At 46.6% G+C, this 19,756-nt stretch overlaps 1 protein-coding gene across 3 annotated transcripts in view; it reads right to left on the reverse strand.

Annotated features, from left to right (window-relative positions):
* The window catches only part of CPXM2 (carboxypeptidase X, M14 family member 2), a 136,955-nt gene that overhangs the window by 68,000 nt on the left and 49,199 nt on the right, over positions 1-19,756 (reverse strand). For all 3 annotated transcript variants that reach the window (NM_001206057.2, XM_059881910.1, XM_059881911.1), the window contains one exon: positions 14,154-14,293. In NM_001206057.2, coding sequence (NP_001192986.2) covers positions 14,154-14,293 — 140 coding nt within the window. The remainder of the gene's footprint in view (positions 1-14,153; positions 14,294-19,756) is intronic.

The following is a 19,756-nucleotide window of genomic DNA, read 5'->3' on the forward strand; positions in this document are numbered from 1 at the left end:
TTGGTCATGATGACTCGTTCCCCTACACACACCATGCTGAGAAATAGACCTCAATGGGTGACCCCAACCTCAGGTAAAGAGGCAGCTAGCCTGTGAACTCAGCTTCGATTTTGAATTTAGGGAGACCGCTCGGTGGTGGTCCAAACCTCATCCTCCAATTGTTATACTCATTGGGATTATTGCCAGCGGGCTTCCCAGGTGGCCCTAGTGGAAAAGAATCCCCCTGCTAATGCAGGAGGCATAAGAGATGCGGGTTCGATCCCTGGGTGGGGGGGATCCCCTGGAGGAGGAAATGGCAACCCACTCCAGTATTCTTGCCTGGAGAATCCCATGGACGGGGGAGCCTGGCGGGCTGCAGTCCATGGAGTTGCACAGAGTCAGACAGGACTGAAGCGACTGAGCACACATTATTGCCATAAGCAGCAGGAGCGTCTGTGCAGGCTGTGCTGTGTACCACGCCTTTCCCCGCACTCCCTTACCTGATGTGAAAGTCACGGCTCTCACTTCTGTCTTCAGGACATTGCCAGTAAAACGGACGCATGAGTTGAAACTGGCAAACAAGCGAGGAATGGGAGTTTAAGTGATGTGTGTGTGTGTGTGTGTGTGTGTGTGTGTGTGTGTGTGCTCTGTCACTTCAGTCATGTTTGAATCTCTGAAACCCCATGGACTGTAGCCCGCCAGGGTCCTCTGTCCATGGGATGCTCCAGGCAGGAATGCCCAAGTGGGTTGGCGTTTCCTCCTCCAGGGGCTGTTCCCGACCCAAGGATCAAACCTGTGTTTCCAGCGCCTCCTGCATCGCAGGCAAATTCTTTACCATGGAGCCACTGGGGAAGTCCAAAGTGATGTGTAGCTGCACTATATTAAGTTTTAGAGTGAGACAGATGCTGTGCATTCGTGTTGAAGAAAAACCTCCAGACATCAGAGACAAAGTTCTTGAAGGGTGTTGAAATGTGTTCAACTGCTTTAGCAAACACTGGCTGGCCACTTGCTTTTTTTTTTTTTTTTCCATGTTTAGACTACCCTTGAAGAGGCACACAGGTGTGTTACATAAAAGCTCTGTCCTCAGTGTGATGGCTAATTTTGTGTCAATTTTGCTCCCTATAGTTGGCAGAGACACTTCCCTTCATGGTAGGCATCCTGATAGCTAAGTGGTAAGATAGTATAATTTCCGTTTGCAGATTGGTAAAACTGCAGTCCAGTAATGTTTTTATTAAAGTATGTTTCCCTATTTTAAAAAAAAAGAGAGAATTTAAATTTTGGGAGGACACAAATATTCAGATCACGGCAGTTGGAGATAATATTGAAAATAATGTTGGGACATGTTAATGGTAATCTGAAGGTACGAAGAGCCTGATCTATTACGTATAACCTACATTAAAATCCATTCCACACAATTTAAAATGTCAATGTAAAATTTGCAGTCCAAAAATACTAGAAGAAAATACGGGGAGGAATTACTTATATTGTATTGTCAGCAGAGACAAGGTCTTTCTAAGCACGACATCAATCTTAAGAGAATGATTACAGTAACCATATAACAATTCCAAATTTTGGTACATGAGAAGGTCCTCTAAGCAAAATGATAAAAAAGAGAATAATCAGGAAAAGCATGAGTAGCTCAAATCACAGTCGAAGGACTAATATCAAGTGGATGTAAGGTAAGATCTGACGGTGCGCACTGGGGGTCTATCACACCAGAGTTTCAGGGCAATTGCTCTTACTAGTCAGATTGTATTCAGTGGAATAACTGATGCTGAAGTTGAAGCTCCTGATACTTTGACCACCTGATGAGAAGAGCTGACTCATTAGAAAAGACCCTGTTGCTGGTAAAGACTGAAGGCAGGAGAAGGGGACGACAGAGGATGAGATGGTTGGATGGCATCACTGACTCAATGGACATGAGTTTGAGCAAGCTCTAGGAGATGCTGAAGGACAGGGAAACCCTGTGTGCTGCAGTCCAGGGGGTCGCAAAGAGTCAGACATGACTGAGCGACTGAACAAACAAACAAAAAACCAGATTCTTCTCTCCCTTCACCTCACAAGAGACAGAATCTCCCCAAACCTTGAAAACAATCATCAAGAGCTTCAGCACACACCATCTGATTAGGTAAATGAGCATCCATCAACTCATTCACTCCGCTGAGAATAGCACTGGGTGCTGTCCACTTTCTCATACAAGGGAAAGTGACAGTGTTAATCGCTCAGTGGTGTCCAACTCTTTACTACCCCATGGACTGTAGCCCGCCAGGCTCCTCAGTCCATGGGATTCTCCAGGCAAGAACAGTGGAGTGCGTTGCCATGCCCTTCTAAAGGGGATCTTCCTGACCCAGAGATTGAACCCAGGTCTCCTGTATTGCAGGCAGATTCTTTACCATCTGAGCTAGGGAAGGCCAAATCCCAGGTAGGGAAAACACGGTTAAATCCCTTTTCTCTCCTAGTTTTTATGCCAATTTTCTGTTGGAAGCCGGCAGCTTCCTCTTCCTGTCCATCACCTCCTTGACAGAACTTAGCAGCCTCCAATCCTGGCTGTGGCCCAGCTGTAACTCCGGGCAAGACCACTACTCCCCAGAGGTCTAACCTTGCCTTTGTGACTTCCAGAAACAATGTGGGAGGAAAAGGGTTATCTGGGGGTCTACAGCAAGCGTGGGCACACCCAACACTCAAGAATGTGAGTGATACTGACTCTCATTTCTCTTTCTCTCTCTCCTCCTCTGTCTGCTGGAACCACAGTCACACAATTAAATGGTTCTGCCACATTCTCAGGGCAGACAAATGTTAGACGCTGAGAAACCAGCCCATTGATTTATTAGATTTTTTCACTTCAGACTGGTTACCACGGCTATTTGAGAATCCAGACCATTGGAGGAAATGTTATAAACTTAGAAATATTATCTATTTTCCATTACCTCCAGTAAAAATTGTCTACCAGGAAAAGGGGGGAAACGCCACTTTGGGGGCCACGTCCAATAAATGTGGGTGAAGAGGGAGGTGGTTCCTAGGTAAGCCCCACTGCAGAGAACTGAAAAAAAGAAAAAAAGAAAGGTATTTCAATTCCCCCAAATTTGAAAGAGACGCTTGAAAGATCGAGAAGGGAACCAAAGGAACAGCTCACAGGAAACCTAAAGAACGCAGAGGGGAGGACTGGCCCCAGTTCTGCTGTGATATCATGAGTGGAGCGTGACGGCATGACGCTGCTGGCAGGCACGGCCCACAGCTAGAGGTCTCCACCACGGCCTCACACCAGAGACAGCATGGGGCAGGGGGCAGCCAGGGCATGGGAGGGATCTCGTGGTCTGTGGCTACTTCTGCCCCAGTGGATCTATTAGTTTTCTAGGACCACTGTCAATTTTCTGCCAACTCGGTGGTTTACACACCACAGATTTATCAGCTTATGGTTCTGGAGGTCAGAAGTCCTGCAACAGCAGTGTTCAGCAGGGCTGCGTTTCTTCTGGAAACTCTAGGAGAGAATGTTTCCCCACCTTTCCCAGCTTCCAGAGGCGGCCACGCTCCCTGCTTGTGGCCCCTTCCTCCGTCTTCCCAGCAAGCAACAGGGGGTCCTGCTCACTCACGCAGCCAGCTCTCTGGTTCTCTCTTCCCCTCATTGCTCCACTTTTAAGGACCCTTAAGTGTCAGCTTCCCTCATAGCTCAGTTGGTAAAGAACCAACCTGCAATTTGCAAGAGACCCCAGTTTGATTCCTGGGTTGGGAAGATCTGCTGGAGAAGAGATAGGCTACCCACTCCAGTATTCTTGGGCTTCCCTGGTGGCTCAGCTTGTAAAAAAACTGCCCACAATGCGGGAGACCTGGGTTTGATCCCTGAGTTGGGAAGATCCCCTGGAGAAGGGAAAGGCTACCCATTCCAGCATTCTGGCCTGGAGAATTCCATGGGCTGTATAGTCCATAGGGTCTAAAAGAGTTGGACAGGACTGAGCAACTTTCACTTTCATTTTCATGAACACATTGGGCCCACCCAGATAGTCCAGGGTCATCTCTCTATTTAAAGATCTGCTAATTAGTTACCGTGATTCCATCTGCAACCTTGAGTCCCATTTGCTATAAAAACCTAACATAGTCAAGGTTTTGGGGACTCGGTTTTCAACATGGAGGAAGAAGAGATCCCTTCCTCTTTAAAATAAAATAATTTAATCATATTTTATGACTGTGTGTATGTGTTAGTTGCTCAGTCATGTCCAAATCTTTGCGACCATCCATGGATTGTAGCCCGCCAGGCTCCTCTGTCCACGGGATTCTCCAGGCAAGAATAGTGGAGTGGGTGCCATGCCCTCCTCCAGGGGATCTTCCTGACCCAGAGGTCGACCCGCTTCTCCCACATTGCAGGCAGAGATGCTTTACCATCTGAGCCACCAACTGTATTGATATAAAGATGAATGTATTAACATTACATATTAAAACATTTTCTTTGACCTGAAAGTTCATTTACTTTCTCCAGATTATTGAAGAATTTCAACCCTTTGCTGAGTCCCTAAGGGTCACAAGGTCCCAGGCATGGTGCCTGCTGTGTCTGACAGCTAGGTCAGCCTTAGGGGCAGCCATTCAATGTCCCTTGATACAGTGCTCAGAGGAAGTACACCCGAGCCACTCACGGGGCTTGAGGCCTGATGAAAAGTGTGATAGCGGAGGAAGGAGGCAGCAGAAGGGACAAGCATTACCACAAGCTCTCCAAGCTTCAGTTTACTCATCCACAAAATGGGGACAAGAAAGGGACCTTGTTCCAGGCATAGTCACTGAGACACCACGTGAGGTAACACAAACTCAGCTGCCCCAGGCTAGTTGCTTCATTTAAAGGAATTTCCTGCTGACCAAAAGTGTCCAAAAAAATACAGATGAGTCACAAGAAGAATTCCACAAAGTGTCAGACTCTCCTCAGCTGCAATAGGATTGGTTTGGATCCGTAGTCTTTCCTGGTGCCCTTGGGGGCACCGGGTCTCTGGAGGTTCAACCCTGGATGGTTGAGGGGCTGGGGGCTTGGAGACGGGGAGGGGTGCGATGAGGCCGCTTCATAAATTACAGTAGCCATGGTTCCTTGAGCATCTGCTGGGTCCAGAATGTGCCAGGACTTTCCATCTGTGTCTCGCTGAAGACTCAAAATAAGCTCTTCTCACCGACCAGGAAACTTGAGGCTTGGAAGGCTAAGAAGACCACCAGGAACACCCGTACCCATTCAGGTTCCCCGCCCCCCTCCATTAACGTCTCTAAGACCACACAGAGGGAGCAAGGGCCATCGTGGAGAGGAGAGACAGCAAAGGCCTGACTAGAGAGGAGAAAGAGGGATGGGGGGCTGGGTGGAGGGGAGCGTGTGAGCAGGACCCCCCACCAGAGAAGGGAAGGGATCCTAAGACACTTGTCAGGCACTCACCATGTGCCAAGGATGGTCTTTACAGCCTGATACACATTGAAGTGAAGTGAAAGTCGCTCAGTTGTGTCCGACTCTTTGCAACCCCATGGACTATACAGTCCATGGACTTCTCCAGGCCAGAATACTGGAGTGGGTAGCCATTCCCTTCTCCAGGGGATCCTCCCAACCCAGGGATCGAACCCAGTTCTCCTGCATTGCAGGTGGATTCTTTACCAGCTGAGCCACCTGGGAAGCCAGAGAATACTGGAGTGGGTAGCCTATCTGTTTCTCCAGCAGATCAGCCCGACCCAGGAATGCAACCAGGGTCTCCTGCATTGTAGGTTTATTCTTTATGAACTGAACTATGAGGGAAGCCCACATTAACTCATTTAATCCCCACAGCGATCCTATGTGCCAGGCACTATTATCATTTCCATTTTACAGATAAAGAAACTGAAGCACAGAAAGGCTCAGAAACACACTCAAGGCCATGCAGTTGGGAGCCTGGAATCCCAGTCTCACTGGAGAATCTGCACTTTTATCTGCTCGACTACACCAGGTGGCCACGGAGACAGGGACACCAAAGGAATACGACAGCTGCGTCCCCACAGGGTGTGGCTTATTTTCTCCTGGCAGTCTGTTCATTAAAGAGCCCCCCTGTGGTGGGCAGACCCAGGCTTGGGATCAGAGTTGCTGGCCAGCCTCAGAAGAGGAGAGAATCAGGACAAACTGCTCTGAATGATGGAATGAGGCAGCGCATGGCAGGGTGTACCTTCGGGCAGAGGGGACAGCAGGGGCAAAGGCCCTGAGGTAGGAGCATGCTGGCTTATCTGCAGAACAAAGACAAGGCTCCTGGGCTAGAAATGAAGGAGCAAAGGGAAGGAGGTCAAACGGGCAATGGGAGTCAGTCTGCACAGGCCCTGTAGGTGCAGGCCTGTGAGAGCATTATGTGAGCCCAGCTGGGGAGGGTGCTCACTCAAGGGGACCCTGGCCACCAGGAAGAGAGGAGAAAAAAGGTGAGTGCTCCCAGAAACCTCCTAGAGGGATTCCCGGGGAGTGACAGCCAGGGGACAAGAACCCTGGAATAAACCATGGTGGAAGCTTCATCTCCAGTGCTGTTTCCTTTTCAGAGATTTTACCTTCTGAACAGATTCCTTAGTCACCTGGCACCCAGGAAACCAAGTATGAGCCATTGAGCCACAAGAGAGAGCTTTACTCGGTTCGAAATAACGCTCCCTGCATTGCGGGAACAAAACACAAGTGGAGATACGATGGCATGCCTGGCCTTCTACTTGAACTTGGAGATGTTGTCATCGAAACCCCTCCATTTTAGCCAAACTCAGCAGTTCAGAAACGGATGGTTTTCAAAGAGGTTAGAGAGGAGTTTGGAAACTTCTGTCTCCCAGCCCCCACAGGCGCCAACATTTCATTTTGCCAGTGAGGGAGGAGACACAAAGGGACACGTCCTGAAAACATGCACAGGCTCTCTCCCGAGAAGACATGCCGTGTGCCGTGCTAAGTTGTGTCCGACCCTCCGCGAAAAGATGAGCACGTGATTCACAAAGCGCAGCGGTGGCCCCATGAGCCCTGCCTCCAGGGGCTCCGCGCTCCCCGCCCAGCCCGGCGCCCCTTCCCTCTGCACCCTGGCGCGCTGCTGCAGGGCTGCGGCCCGACTGCCAAGGCTCAGTCCTCCGGGAGTGGAAAACCAGATGAAGTTGAAGAGACAGGGAGGGGCCGGGTGAATACTTCTCACTGTGGAAACCAGAGGTCCAGCCCCTGGGCAGAGCCCCAGGCCAAGCCAGCTCTTGGGAAGGCTCCATCTCTCTCCCTGGTCTCTGGATGAACGTCCTCCAGCGGCCTCTACACAGGCCTCTGTCCCTCCTCACCTTCATTTTCCTTCCCACACAGACCCCGCTGCCTCCTCAGCTGCCTCTTCATCCCCCCTCCTGATCTAGGGTCCAGCGCGTCTTGGAGATTCTCCCAACACGAACAGCCCTAAGCAGCCAAGCCTGCGACCTCAAGATTCCCAAATGTCTGCCCCTCTCCAGCCCCACTCCCTGACCCCAGTCATCACCTCGACTGCCCCCGTGGAGTCCCCAGATGGTCAGTGTCCTCCCCTTCCAAGTTTCTGTCTTTTCTGAAACCTCATCTCCCCCAGGGGCTCTGTGAACTTGATCTTAACTTCCAGGGAATCAGCCCTCTGGCTTGGACTCCTTCCTGACCAGCCCTGGATCTCAGCCTCACAACCCTTCACTCCTAACGCGCTTCGTCCTCCCGGGTCCTGCGACGGCCTAGCCCCAGGGTATCAGTTGCACTGCCACCAACTCCACCACCCTCAAGTGGAGAAAGCATCAGTGGTGCCTAATGCATACGTGTGGGCTCCCCTAATGGCTCAGACGGTAAAGACTCTGTCTGCCATGCAGGAGACCCAGGTTTGATCCCTGGGAAGATCTCCTGGAGAGGGAATGGCTACCCACGTCAGTATTCTTGTCTGGAGAATTCCATGGACAGAGGAGCCTGGCGGGCTACAACTGAGTGACTAACACTGGGGAAATGCATGAATGCGTGCATGCTCAGTCTTGTCCGACTCTTTGCAACCCTATGGGCTGTAGCCCACCAGGCTCCTCTGTCCATGGGATTTCCCAGACAAGAATATTGGAATGGGTTGCCATTCTCTTCTCCAGGGGATCTTCCTGACCCAGGGATCGAACTCACATCTCCTGAGTTTCCTGCATGTGCAGGCAGACTCTTTACCACTGAGCCCATTACAATTCCCTGAGCTTGGGAGGCCAGCCAAGCCCTTTCTCTAATGGGACAGCGAAGCTCCCTGTCCTTACATCTCCAGTCCCTGAATCTGTCTCACTCACTGTCTGCAGAGCACCCGCCTCCTACTTCATCAAGAATAGAAAACCCTCCAGTGTGAAGGCTCTGAACCCACTTCAGCACTTACTTCCCGACTCCCCAGCTCTGTTCTCTCGGGACAGGTGGACTCCCTCCTTCCAGCTGAGCCTCTGCACCCCCATCAGCCCCACTGCTCACCACCACCCTCACCCCTCGGGGACCCGCTCCATCGGCCACCTGTCCTTCCCAGGACCATGGTGTGTCCAGGAAAAGAGCAGGCAACAGGCCTTTCCTTGACCTTGTCTTCGTCTGGCTTGGGTACCCCATCTGCTCATTTTCTCCACCCTCAGAATTCTCGAAGGGGACGCTCACATTCAGAATATCAGCCAAGATTCTGCACCAACAGACTGAAAGCCAGCTTCTTCGGGCTGCGGCTGTCTTTCCTACCATCTCTGGGTTCTCAGCCATAAGCCATTCATCCTACTTAATTAGTGGAACTGCTTTTAAAAAATTCAGCCAACCAGACAAACCTTCCCCAGCCCTCACCTTACAAATCCATCAATCAAATGGCTGCTTCTCTTTAAGGACACATTTACAGACTCTCAAGAGAGGATGAGAATTGTCCTGTTTATGAAATAAGTAAAGTCTAAACCATTTGGTTGTTTTAAATTGCCTGTATTTCGCCCAAGTCATTAGACGCATCTATTCACCTCAGGCAGAATAATTAACTTTTCAGTCACCATATTGGTTATAACTGCGACATTCACACATCTAATATACTTTCTGAAATCAGCAAAACAAAAATTGGCTTTTTATAGCATACTAACATTCCACTAAACTGCAATGCAATGGGAAAGAATCATTTATATTGGTGAAAAATGTAAGTTATTCAGTATCATGGAAACAATTATGTTTTATTACTTTCAAATAGCATGAATTATTTGAAAATTATCAAAACTAGAATCATATAGTTTTTCACCAACTTGTTTATGAGCTAGTCCCAGATCATGGCTAAGCATCACCATCCCCTGCGTTGCCCTTCACATCTGAATCACAGGTCTGAGAACAGCGCCCCTCTTCCCATCCTACCAGCCTGGACTATGCCAATTCCAGTGGATCTGTCAACATATCAGGTTCTTCCAGGCTGAGAGCTCCCTGCAGGCAGGCCACTTCTTGTACAGAGTGTTCAGATCAGAGTGCTCAATAAAGAGATGAGTGAAATCACAAACACATAAAGAGGAGGTCAGGAACAAATAAGATGATGGATGACCATTTTAAAATACCAACCACAAAAGTTTTATGAATGAAAAATATTACAGAGTTCTGATATTAATACTCCAAGTTCCAGGAGTTGGTGATGGACAGGGATGCCTGGCGTGCTACAGTCCCTGGGGTCACAAAGAGTCGGACACGACTGAGCAACTGAACTGAACTGATTAATACTCCAAAGTGCTTGTGCATTCTAACAATCAGATAGGCGCTATTTACAAATAACAACATCCATTTGGCCAACCTGAAGGAGCCATCACCCCATTCTCCTTCCATTTCTAAAACATCACCAACCAAATGCAACACTCTGAATTAGTGGACGTTCTTCCTGTTTAACTGGAAGAAATCAGACTCTAACTCCAACTCTGCCATTGCTTGTTTTGGTCTGAGATCCACATCCGCCTGTTACCTGGCTGGAGTCAGGAAGAAGCAATCGGCGCTTGGAGGAGCTGGCAGGATTGTAACCTACAGAGAAGCTCCCTGTGTAGCACGCTTGTTACACAGCGATCCTCGGATGGATACATCCTCCAAGGATGCGCCTGTGAGAGGGCGAAGGCAGGGCCCGGCAGGCAACGCTCCCCCGTGCCAGATGCACAGGAAGCAGCTTCACCTCTCTGTATTTTTTCTTTGTTTTTGGTTTACTTATCTGTATTTATTTTTTTCTTTTTGGTTTATTTATTTATTTATAGCTGCCCTGAGTGTTTGTTGCTGCGTCCGGGCTTTCTCTAGCTGCGCCGAGTGGGGGCTGTGCTCCAGGTGAGCTGCGCAGGCTCCTCTCTGCGGTGGTTTACCTCGTTGCAGAGCACCAGCTCTTGGGCGCTCAGGCTTCAGTAGTTGTGGCCATGGGCTTAGCTGCTCCGAGGCACGTGGGATCTTCCGGGACCGGGGACTGAACCCGGATTCCTGCATTGGCAGGCAGATTCTTTACCAGAGGACCACTGGGGAAGTTCTGTCTGTGTTTTCTACATGTTTCCAAAAAAGACTTTATAAGAAGGAAGATCTGTGACTAAAAATAAGCTTGAAAACCACTGTTCTAGATAAACCCAAGGAGGTGCAAAGGGAAGAAAGTCCCATCTATTGAGCACTTATTATGTGCTGGGTAATTTTGAAACATCATTAACATAATTGCATTTAACTTTCACCACATCTTTATGAGCTAGACAGTAGTTAACCCATTTTAAAGAAGAGCATACTGAGGTTCAAAGAAGCAAAATCTCATAACCAGCAAGAGTCAGCCGTGATGTAATCCCAAAGCCATGCTGTTTCCCCTGCTTTCATCTCTAAAAATCCTCATCACCCCTCAACTAGACTTTCCACATCCCCTCCCCTCTCCCCTTACAATTTAAGCCTGCCCTCAGTCATTTTCACTCATAAATTAATTAACGCATCAGTATTCGGTGTGAATGGTTCTTTGCTAATTTGTTACTTCCTTACAGTGTTCATTAAGAATCATTCATTGAGCATCTACCAGATGCCTGGTACTAGGCCAGGTCCCAGAGACACAGACTATCAAAGCATTGCCTCTATTGTGTCCATAGACTAGTAGGGAGAAATACGGAAACCAATAAACAAAAATATTAAAAGTCATATGATGACCACAGGGGAACAGCTCAAGGATAGCCTGGGAGAGGGAAAGAAAGATAACTACTGCCTTCTTTACCATGGGTATTTGCTGGTTTCTGTTGTCGGCAAGTTTTCTGCTCATAATAGAACACAGCTAATGCTTCCAGCATTACTCATGCCTCTGGGAGAAGGGGCTCAGGTACCAAAATGTACTCTTGACCATTTCCTCCTCACTCCTTAGTGCACAGTCCTATTCCAGGAGGTAAGATAAACTGAAACTCATTGGATTTCTTTTCATTGTCCTTGACTTGAAATACATTTAGACATTAAAAGACTGACTCTTAAAAGCAATTCTATCCCTTGCCCTCCCTCTAGATGTTCCTGTCCCGGGCCAAGTCAAAGAAAGATATTGTTCTACTGTAATTTCTTATTCACTCCAAACCCTCTTGTGTTTCCAGCTGAAATAGAATGTGAGCGGCACTCCTACCCAGCTCTTTCTTTCTGAGCCAATAATAAACCAACTACTGCATCTCTAATGATAGTGATTAGACAGCCTAATATCCAAGCATTAAGGTAAAGCCCTTACTCTCATCCCTACGGATCATCTCAAATCAGTCTTTCTTTCTGAGTTTCTATTCTCCCTGAGCAACTTGACTTTGCTTCTTCTAAATTCCTTGCCTTTTAAGAATCTACACAGTGAAAACAGTAGTTATGGTAATAAGCCACTGATTGAGCAAAACACACACCACAGAGCAAACATCAGCACAAATGAACACACACAGAAGTGTTACTGGAAGGTAAAGTGGATAAAATCTGATACGCAAAGTAGCACAAATACATAACCCAACATCATCAAAATGCACAAATTATCCCTGCCCTGGAAATTTATTTGAAGGAAGTAATTCAAAGGAAGAAAAAAAGTATGTAAATGCTCTCCTGAAAATTGATGTGTGATAGCAGAAAATTGAGATGGTGAGTGAGGCAAAGCTGAGTAAATTATAGGCTATTAACAATGATCACTGTGAAATCTGAGTCACAGCATGAAAATGTTATAGATACATTTTAAATTAAAAATAATAATCGCATAGGTAATATGATTACAAACATGTAGAAAAATTCTGTTTGCCTAAGGACACTGGAATCACCAGTAATGTTTCTAGACGTTGTTAGTGGTTACAGTCTTGTCTTTACAATAAAAAAAAGATTCAGACAAAAACAGGATGAGTCATTGCCCGACAACTGTCATCTAATAAGAAAGTCCCGTTTACAGTGACAATGAGAAGCATTTAAATGCCAGGTTCCCTTCTCTTATCCTGGTTTACTTTTGAATGTTGACCTTTCTAGGAGTTAAAATTAATCTAATCAACCAATGATAGATTTTATATGGCTGTCGGTTTATCTGTTGAGTCCTGTCTGACTCTTTGTGATCCTGTCCATGGGATTTTTCAGGCAAGAATACTAGAGTGGGTTGCCATTTCCTCCTCCAGGGGATCTTCCTGACCCAGGGATTGAACTCACGTCTCCTGTGTCTCCTGCATTGCAGATGGATTTTTTACCCGCTGAGCCATCAGGGAAGCCTGGTTGCCAACCAGTAGTCAGTAAAACCGAAAGGGGTCAAGACATGGGATTTGAGTGTGCAGACTGAGCAGGCAGAGGGCGCCAGGGCAGAACGATGCTTGGCTAACTAGATGCACAGTTTCCCGATGTCTAAGTGTGGGGTGTTTGTGCTCCTGGCTTCTCAGTATAGAGACAGATGCTAGAGGAACTGAAAATTTCTCATTTAAATTCAGAAAACGCCCAGGGTCCTGCAGCCCCTCCTGACTCTCGCCCAGCCCCCAGTCTCCACACGTTTGCTCTGGACACAACTTGAGCCACAGAACAACCTCACAGATACTGTCCTGCCTCTGTCTCTACCAACAGCCCTGGGATGAAGTTGAAGGGTCTAGAATTTTTTTGTTTACTGTAGCAGAATATACATAATACAAAATGCATCACTTTAACCATTTGGAAGTGTGAAATTCTGTGACACCCTCACCACCATCCATCTCCAGAACTTTTCATCACCCTCAACTCAACTCTGTACCCATTAGGTAATAACGCCATTCCCCTCCCCTCCAGACCCTGGCAGCCACTGTTTCCTCTCCTTTCTGTCTCTATGACTTGACCTGCTCTAGGAACCTCAAGGAAGTGGCATCATGCAGTATTTGTCCTTCTGTGTCTGGCTTATTGCCTTGAGCATAATGTCCTCAAAGTTCATGCATATTCTAGTGTGCGTCAGAAGCCCCTTCCTTTTTAAAGCTGAATAATATCCCGTTGTATATATCCACCATGAGACTGGGCTTCCCCAGTGGCTCAGTGGTAAAGAATCTGCCTGTGATGCAGGAGACACAGAAGATGCAGGTTTGATCCCTGGGTTGGGAAGATCCCTGGACGAGGGCATGGCAACCACTCCAGTATTCTTGCTGGGAAAGTCCCACAGACAGAGGAGCTTGGTGGGCCACAAAGAGTCAGACATGACTGAAGTGATCGACCACAGCACAGCACCATGAGACGAAGCATTGTAAGGGACTACAGCCCACCTCTCTGGGGATTACCATTCTTACTGACCCAGCCCTGATCTCAAGCTCCGTTCTGAGCAATGGGATTCCATCTTATTCTCACTGGTTCATCCTTCAATTCTCCTCCTCCTCTAGAAGTTCTTTATTCGGGAACTTGCCTGTGCTTCCTCTTTCTTCCCAGGATCGAGAAGATTCATTCCTTCCACCACAGGACAGTGGGTGGAGGCAGCTACCGGTTGCTCACTGAACATCTGCTCAGCCCACCTGTCAGGGCACCAGTGACTCACCCCACATCCAGGAAGGCAGCTACTTGCCAAAGAGTACCTTTGCCTCTTCAGTCTAACCTGCAGATCCCTCTCTCTGCTCCTGTGCTGGGGAAGATGTTGACCAAAAGATGCAGCTTCCCAAGGTGTCTACAGCAAGGCCAGCCTCCCATCTTCCCTGTAACCTTCTTCCCTTCTATTGCCGGTCACCAGATTCTTCTCTGCGACTTCCCTGACTCTGTCTGAACCCTAGAACTTCAGACCCACGGCCCAGAGCCTAAGCACGGGTCCAGCCACACTTACAGCCAGAGTGAGTTCCTCCCTTGCGTGATGACACCCGTGAACTTGGTCAGTCGTCTGGCGTCCACTTCAATCCACTGGTGGAGGTCATTCCTCCCCGCGCACCATGCCCCATCATAAAAATCATTTTCATTAATGCCCGCCTGAAAAGAAAGAGAGGGGTGTTCTTCAATACTACATATAAAACAGACAACCAACGCGGCCCTACTGTGTAGCACAGGGGACGATGCCCAGTACCTCGCAATAATCTACAAGGGAAAAGAATCTGAAAAGGCTATATCTGAAAAGATGGAGCTGAATCACTTTGCTGTACACCTGAAACTAACACAACATTGTCAATCAATACACTTAAAAAATGGAGAGGGACATGGCAACCCACTCCAGTGTTCTTGCCAGGAGGAATCTCAAGGACAGAAGAGCCTGGCAGGCTACAGTCGTAAACAGATAGACATCGAGTCATAAAGAGTCAGACACGACTGAGTGACTGAACACACACACAGATACTTTTTAAAAAAAAGAAAAGGGAGGGCATTCTTCAGAAAGACCCAGAATATACTCAAAGAAAATGTAGACAAGTTTTTTTTGTGACATTTCTAGGAAGGTAGGTGGGAGGGATAGAAGAGAATGAGGAAGTAGATAAAGAAAAAAGTCACTGTGCTCTGAACTCTTAATTCCAAATCATAAAGATGAGCTGCTTGTTATTAACAAGTTGGAAATATTTCAATATGATAAGTCCTCCTCTTGCCCAGTGTGAAAAATGAAATTTAATGAGTTCTCCTGTTACTCATTCATCCAATAGACACAGAGCGTCTCCTACGTACCAGCCTACACACGCCAGGTGCTGGGAGCACAAAGGTGAATCGTTCCCTCCTGGAACCTCAAGATCCAGGCAGGAAGAAAGACATGAAAATAGATAAGTGAGAACACAATAGGGCAGGTGTTATTTCAGGAATAGGAACAAACTGCTTTGGGAGTGTTCAAGGACAGCACAGTTAACTTGAGCTGGGGGAGATGATGGACAGAAAGCCCCCAGGCAGAGGAGATATTTGAACCGGATGTTAAAGGTTAGGTTTATCTAGTGAAATTTACTTATTAGCATTTAAGCCATTTGATGGGTCTGAGTATCAGTTGCTTTTGCCACCAGGGATTCTCCTGATCTGAATTTACAATGTGGATGAATTTCTGTTCTAGAATTTTCCCTATGTTATCCCCATTTGAAGAGACAACTCCCTGGTGTTTAAAAAAAAAAGACAAAGGAGTCAGGGGAAACTTCCTAATTTACTAAGACCCTTTCTGCATTAATCTCATTTTCCGATGCCTATTTCACAAGTACATAATCATATGAGAAAAAGTCTGAATGATACTCAAGAGATGAAAATGACAGGCCAGTCCATCTTCCCTACCTCTGAGCACTTTTCAACTCAAATTCTGTCAGCCTTATTTTAATGGCCAACAGTGATGTGGAACTCAGACCCCAGCAATAGCAGAGGAACAGCTTGGCAAGGGGTCCTATTGACAGAACTCATCCAGCACTGCACTGGATAACATAAACCTTGTATCAGGACCAACACAGAGTATGCATTCCCAGTCCACTCCTGGAACAATCCTGAACGAGCTCTGAGAGCAAATGTTGGAACACTAATGTACCATGGTCATCTACTCTCGCCTGGGAAATTCCATGAACAGAGGAGCCTGGCAGGCTATATCCATGGGGTCAAAGAGAGTCAGACACCAGTGAGCAACTGAGCACCAGATGCTCTTTTAAAAGCGCACCCATCTCAAATGAAGGTGAATAAAATGGCTGTTAGTCAACATTCTCCAGAAACCCACGCTCTCAGTTAACCAGCACCTCTGTGTCTGAAGGCACACAGGGTGTCTATAATAAGGACCTAGAGGTGCTGCAAGATTTTGCCTTCCAGAGCCACCAAAGAAAAGCTCAATTTTGCAAGTGTGCATGACTTGTTCTACCTGTGCTTCAGTGAGTTTTGTTAAAGCAATGCCGACTTTTAAATATAATGTCTCATTTCCCAGGACTGCCGGTCATCAGGGAGATCACCAACCCTGTCTGAAGGCTATAATTACACAATTGTTCCCTTTCTTCATCTATGGCACTTATCCCCCCAAAGGAAGAGACCTGCAACCCATTAATGACTTACAGTATCACAATTCATCTTCTTTCAAGAAACCATAATATACACTGAGTTTGAGACTGGTGCTTAGAACAGTTTCATTTATTTATTGAAATTAACCTTCACCTTGCCTCTGCTATTTGCCAAGTTGTGGTCCAAGCAGGAGGAATACAAAGGTAGACAACATGGGGTCAGACCTGCCTTCCCAGAACTCAGAACAGGCAGATGGACTAAAGTCCCCTCACGGCGTCTTCTGGTGTTAGCATCTCACGATCAACCACTGCACAGCGGGCTGATTAAGAGCTTGTGCTCTGAAGCCCTAGCTGGGTGTGAATCTCAGGTCTGCAACCTTCATACGGTACAAGTTCAGGCAATTTGCCTAAATTGCTCTGTGCCTCGGTTTCCCCATCTGCTCAAGTGAGAGCAATGCTCATTTCTCCCTTAGGATGCTAACTGTGCTTTCAACAGGGGCTGGCACTTGGTTAACATGAATGCCAAAAGAACTGAACACTCAGCTAACACTAGTTATCAGTACATCTGGGCTTCCCTGCTGGCTCAGGGGTAAAGAATCCACCTGCCAAGCAGGAGACACGGTTCGATCCCTGGGTCGGGAAGATCTCATGGAGAAGGAAATGGCGACCCGCTCCAGTCTTCTTGCCAAGATAATTCCACCAACAGAGCAGACTGCCTGGCACGGGCTACAGTCCATGGGGTCTCGAAGAGTCAGACACAATTTAGTGACTAAACAACAACAAATCAGTACATCTAAAACAATGAATATTTGGTAAATTGTGAAAATATGGATGTTTTAAGAATTAGTTCACATTTGGAAAAGTCTAGGGAATTGCAACACTACTCCAGTCAACTGGTGTCATGGTGTTTACAACATCAAATATCCAGGAAAGAATCATAAAATCTGAAAACAGAGGAGGTCCACTGTCTACAGTTCTCAGCAGGAGGCCACGTTGCCTCCCCCACGGGATATCCGGCAATGCTTGCAGCCGTGTTTGGCTGTGACAACGGGGGGCAGCGTGTGCAACTGGCAACGACAGACAGAGGCCAGGAATGCTGGGAAACATTCTACAAGCCGTGGGACAGCCCGGCCACAAAGAGCTGCCCAGCCCCAGATGTGGATCGTGCAGAGCTTAAGCATGCCAGCTCCTGGGCTAAGCACACAAGAAAGAGCTGCCATACAGCTCGAGATGTTTACCCCTCCAAGATCATGAAAGCTTGGAGCAGCTGTCCTCATGCCATTCAACCAAAGCCTGCTGTCTGAGAGCTGACATTTGATTTCCTGTTCCTGGTTTTGCTAGCCTGGATATCCTGCTTCTGCTGCCAATCTCAGCTCTTCCTAAGCACACCAGACAGTCAATTAAGTGTAATAAGGTGTCAGGGGATTGAAGAGCCCTGCACGAAGCTGACCCTTTGGGACATGACAGTCACCTCTGCAAAATCAATTATAAATTGATAAAGCAAGAGTCCAGGAGAATTCAATGCAAGAGGAGGTACCAGTCTCAGAGATGTCACCAAATTACACCAGAGGGCCAAAAATGATATCAGTAACATGTCTGAGAAACCAAGAAACATTCATCCCTTTTTGTTTAATAATGAAGAGAAGTACTTCATCAATTTTGGAGAAATTTAAGTCAGAAATTGTTGAAGTGGAAGGTTTGATTCCTTAAACTTTAAGGAAGCTAGTCTTCAAAATACCACTTACATAGAATGACTGTTTATTCTAGAGTACCAAATAAATTAGGAATTAATGTAATTTTCTCAAGGCAATTTTTATATGCATCATTTTTTCCCTTAAAAATCCCTATCAAGACATCTAATTGATGAAAGATTTTGCTTAAGATAAAAGGGGGAATTATTAATTCCATAACAAAGAGAAAACCTGACACTCTCCATTTAAGATCAATCAAATGGGAATTGTCTGTTTCAAAATGATGGAGTAAATACGTTGGTTTCTCCAGGTTCTTCTCTCACAAGTTCCCCTAAACAAAGAAAACAAGATAAAGAAACACAACTTTGACCACTGATAGAACTAGGAGATGTTTATAAAACTCAGATCACAATATATGAAGATAGAAATGAGATGAAGGGCTCTTGAATAACTCAGTAAGAGAAGAAAGTGCTAACTTCCAAGGGACACACCAATGGGAAGTAAGCCACACAGAATTTAAGAAAGCTCAAAAACTGGATTCTTAGATATCTTGAAAGGTGAGAGTGAGAGAGGACTAAAAACGGGGAATTGATTCAAAATGTAAATCAAAAAAAATTAGATTCTCACATCTGCCCCACCACCCCAGCCTTCAGCTCAGTTCAGTTGCTCAGTCATGTCCAGCTCTTTGCGACCCCATGGACTGCAGCACGCCAGGCCTCCCTGTCCATCACCAACTCCCGCAGTTTACTCAAACTCATGTCCATTGTGTTGGTGATGCCATACAACCATCAGGGGATCTCATCCCCTGTTCTCCCCTTCTCCTCCCACCTTCAATCTTTCCCAGCATCAGGGTCTCTTCCATTGAGTCAGTTCTTCACATCAAGTGGCCAAAGTATTGGAGTTTCAGCTTCAACATCAGTCCTTCCAACGAACACCCAGGACTGATCTCCTTTAGGATGGACTGGTTGGATCTCCCTGCAGTCCCTGGGACTCTCAAGAGTCTTCTCCAATACCACAGTTCAAAAGCACCAATTCTTCGGCACTCAGCTTTCTTTATAGTCCAACTCTCACATCCATACATGACTACTGGAAAAACTATAGCTTTGACTAGATGGACCTTTGTTGGCAAAGTAATGTCTCTACTTTTTAATATGCTGTTTAGGTTGGTCATAGCTTTTCTTCCAAGGAGCAAGTGTCTTTTAATTTCATGGCTGCAGTCACCATCTGCACTGATTTTGGAGCAATAAAGTCTCTCGCTGTTTCCATTGTTTCCCCATCTATTTGCCATGAAGTGATGAGACCTGATGCCATGATCTCAGCTTTCTGAATGCTGAGTTTTAAGCCAACTTTTTCACTTTCCTCCTTCAATTTCTTCAATTTAAGTCTGATTTGGCAAGAAGGAGTTCATGATTTGAGCCACAGTCAGCTCCCGGTCTTGTTTTTGCTGACTGTATAGAGCTTCTCCATCTTTGGCTGCGAAGAATATAATCAATCTGATTTCTGTATTGACCACCTGGTGATGTCCATGTGTACAGTCTTCTCTTCTGCAAAAACTTGATTTTTTTTTCTCTTAAAAAAGGCAACCAGAGAGACTAGATTTGAAAACCCTGGACACAGAGGAGGGAAGATATGATAGACAAGCACAGGGAATTCAGTGGAAATCATCAGCATAGTGAAGCGTGAGATGACCCACCTCTCTTTCTCCATGCGATTCTAGAACACAATGCAGCCAAGTGTAGAACAAACAAAAAATAAATAAGCTAAAGATATACTGGAGAACAGGAAAAAACCTCAAAGACACTATAATTATGATC

This window comes from Bos taurus, chromosome 26, assembly GCF_002263795.3.
Source record: "Bos taurus isolate L1 Dominette 01449 registration number 42190680 breed Hereford chromosome 26, ARS-UCD2.0, whole genome shotgun sequence".
Lineage (NCBI taxonomy): Eukaryota > Metazoa > Chordata > Mammalia > Artiodactyla > Bovidae > Bos > Bos taurus.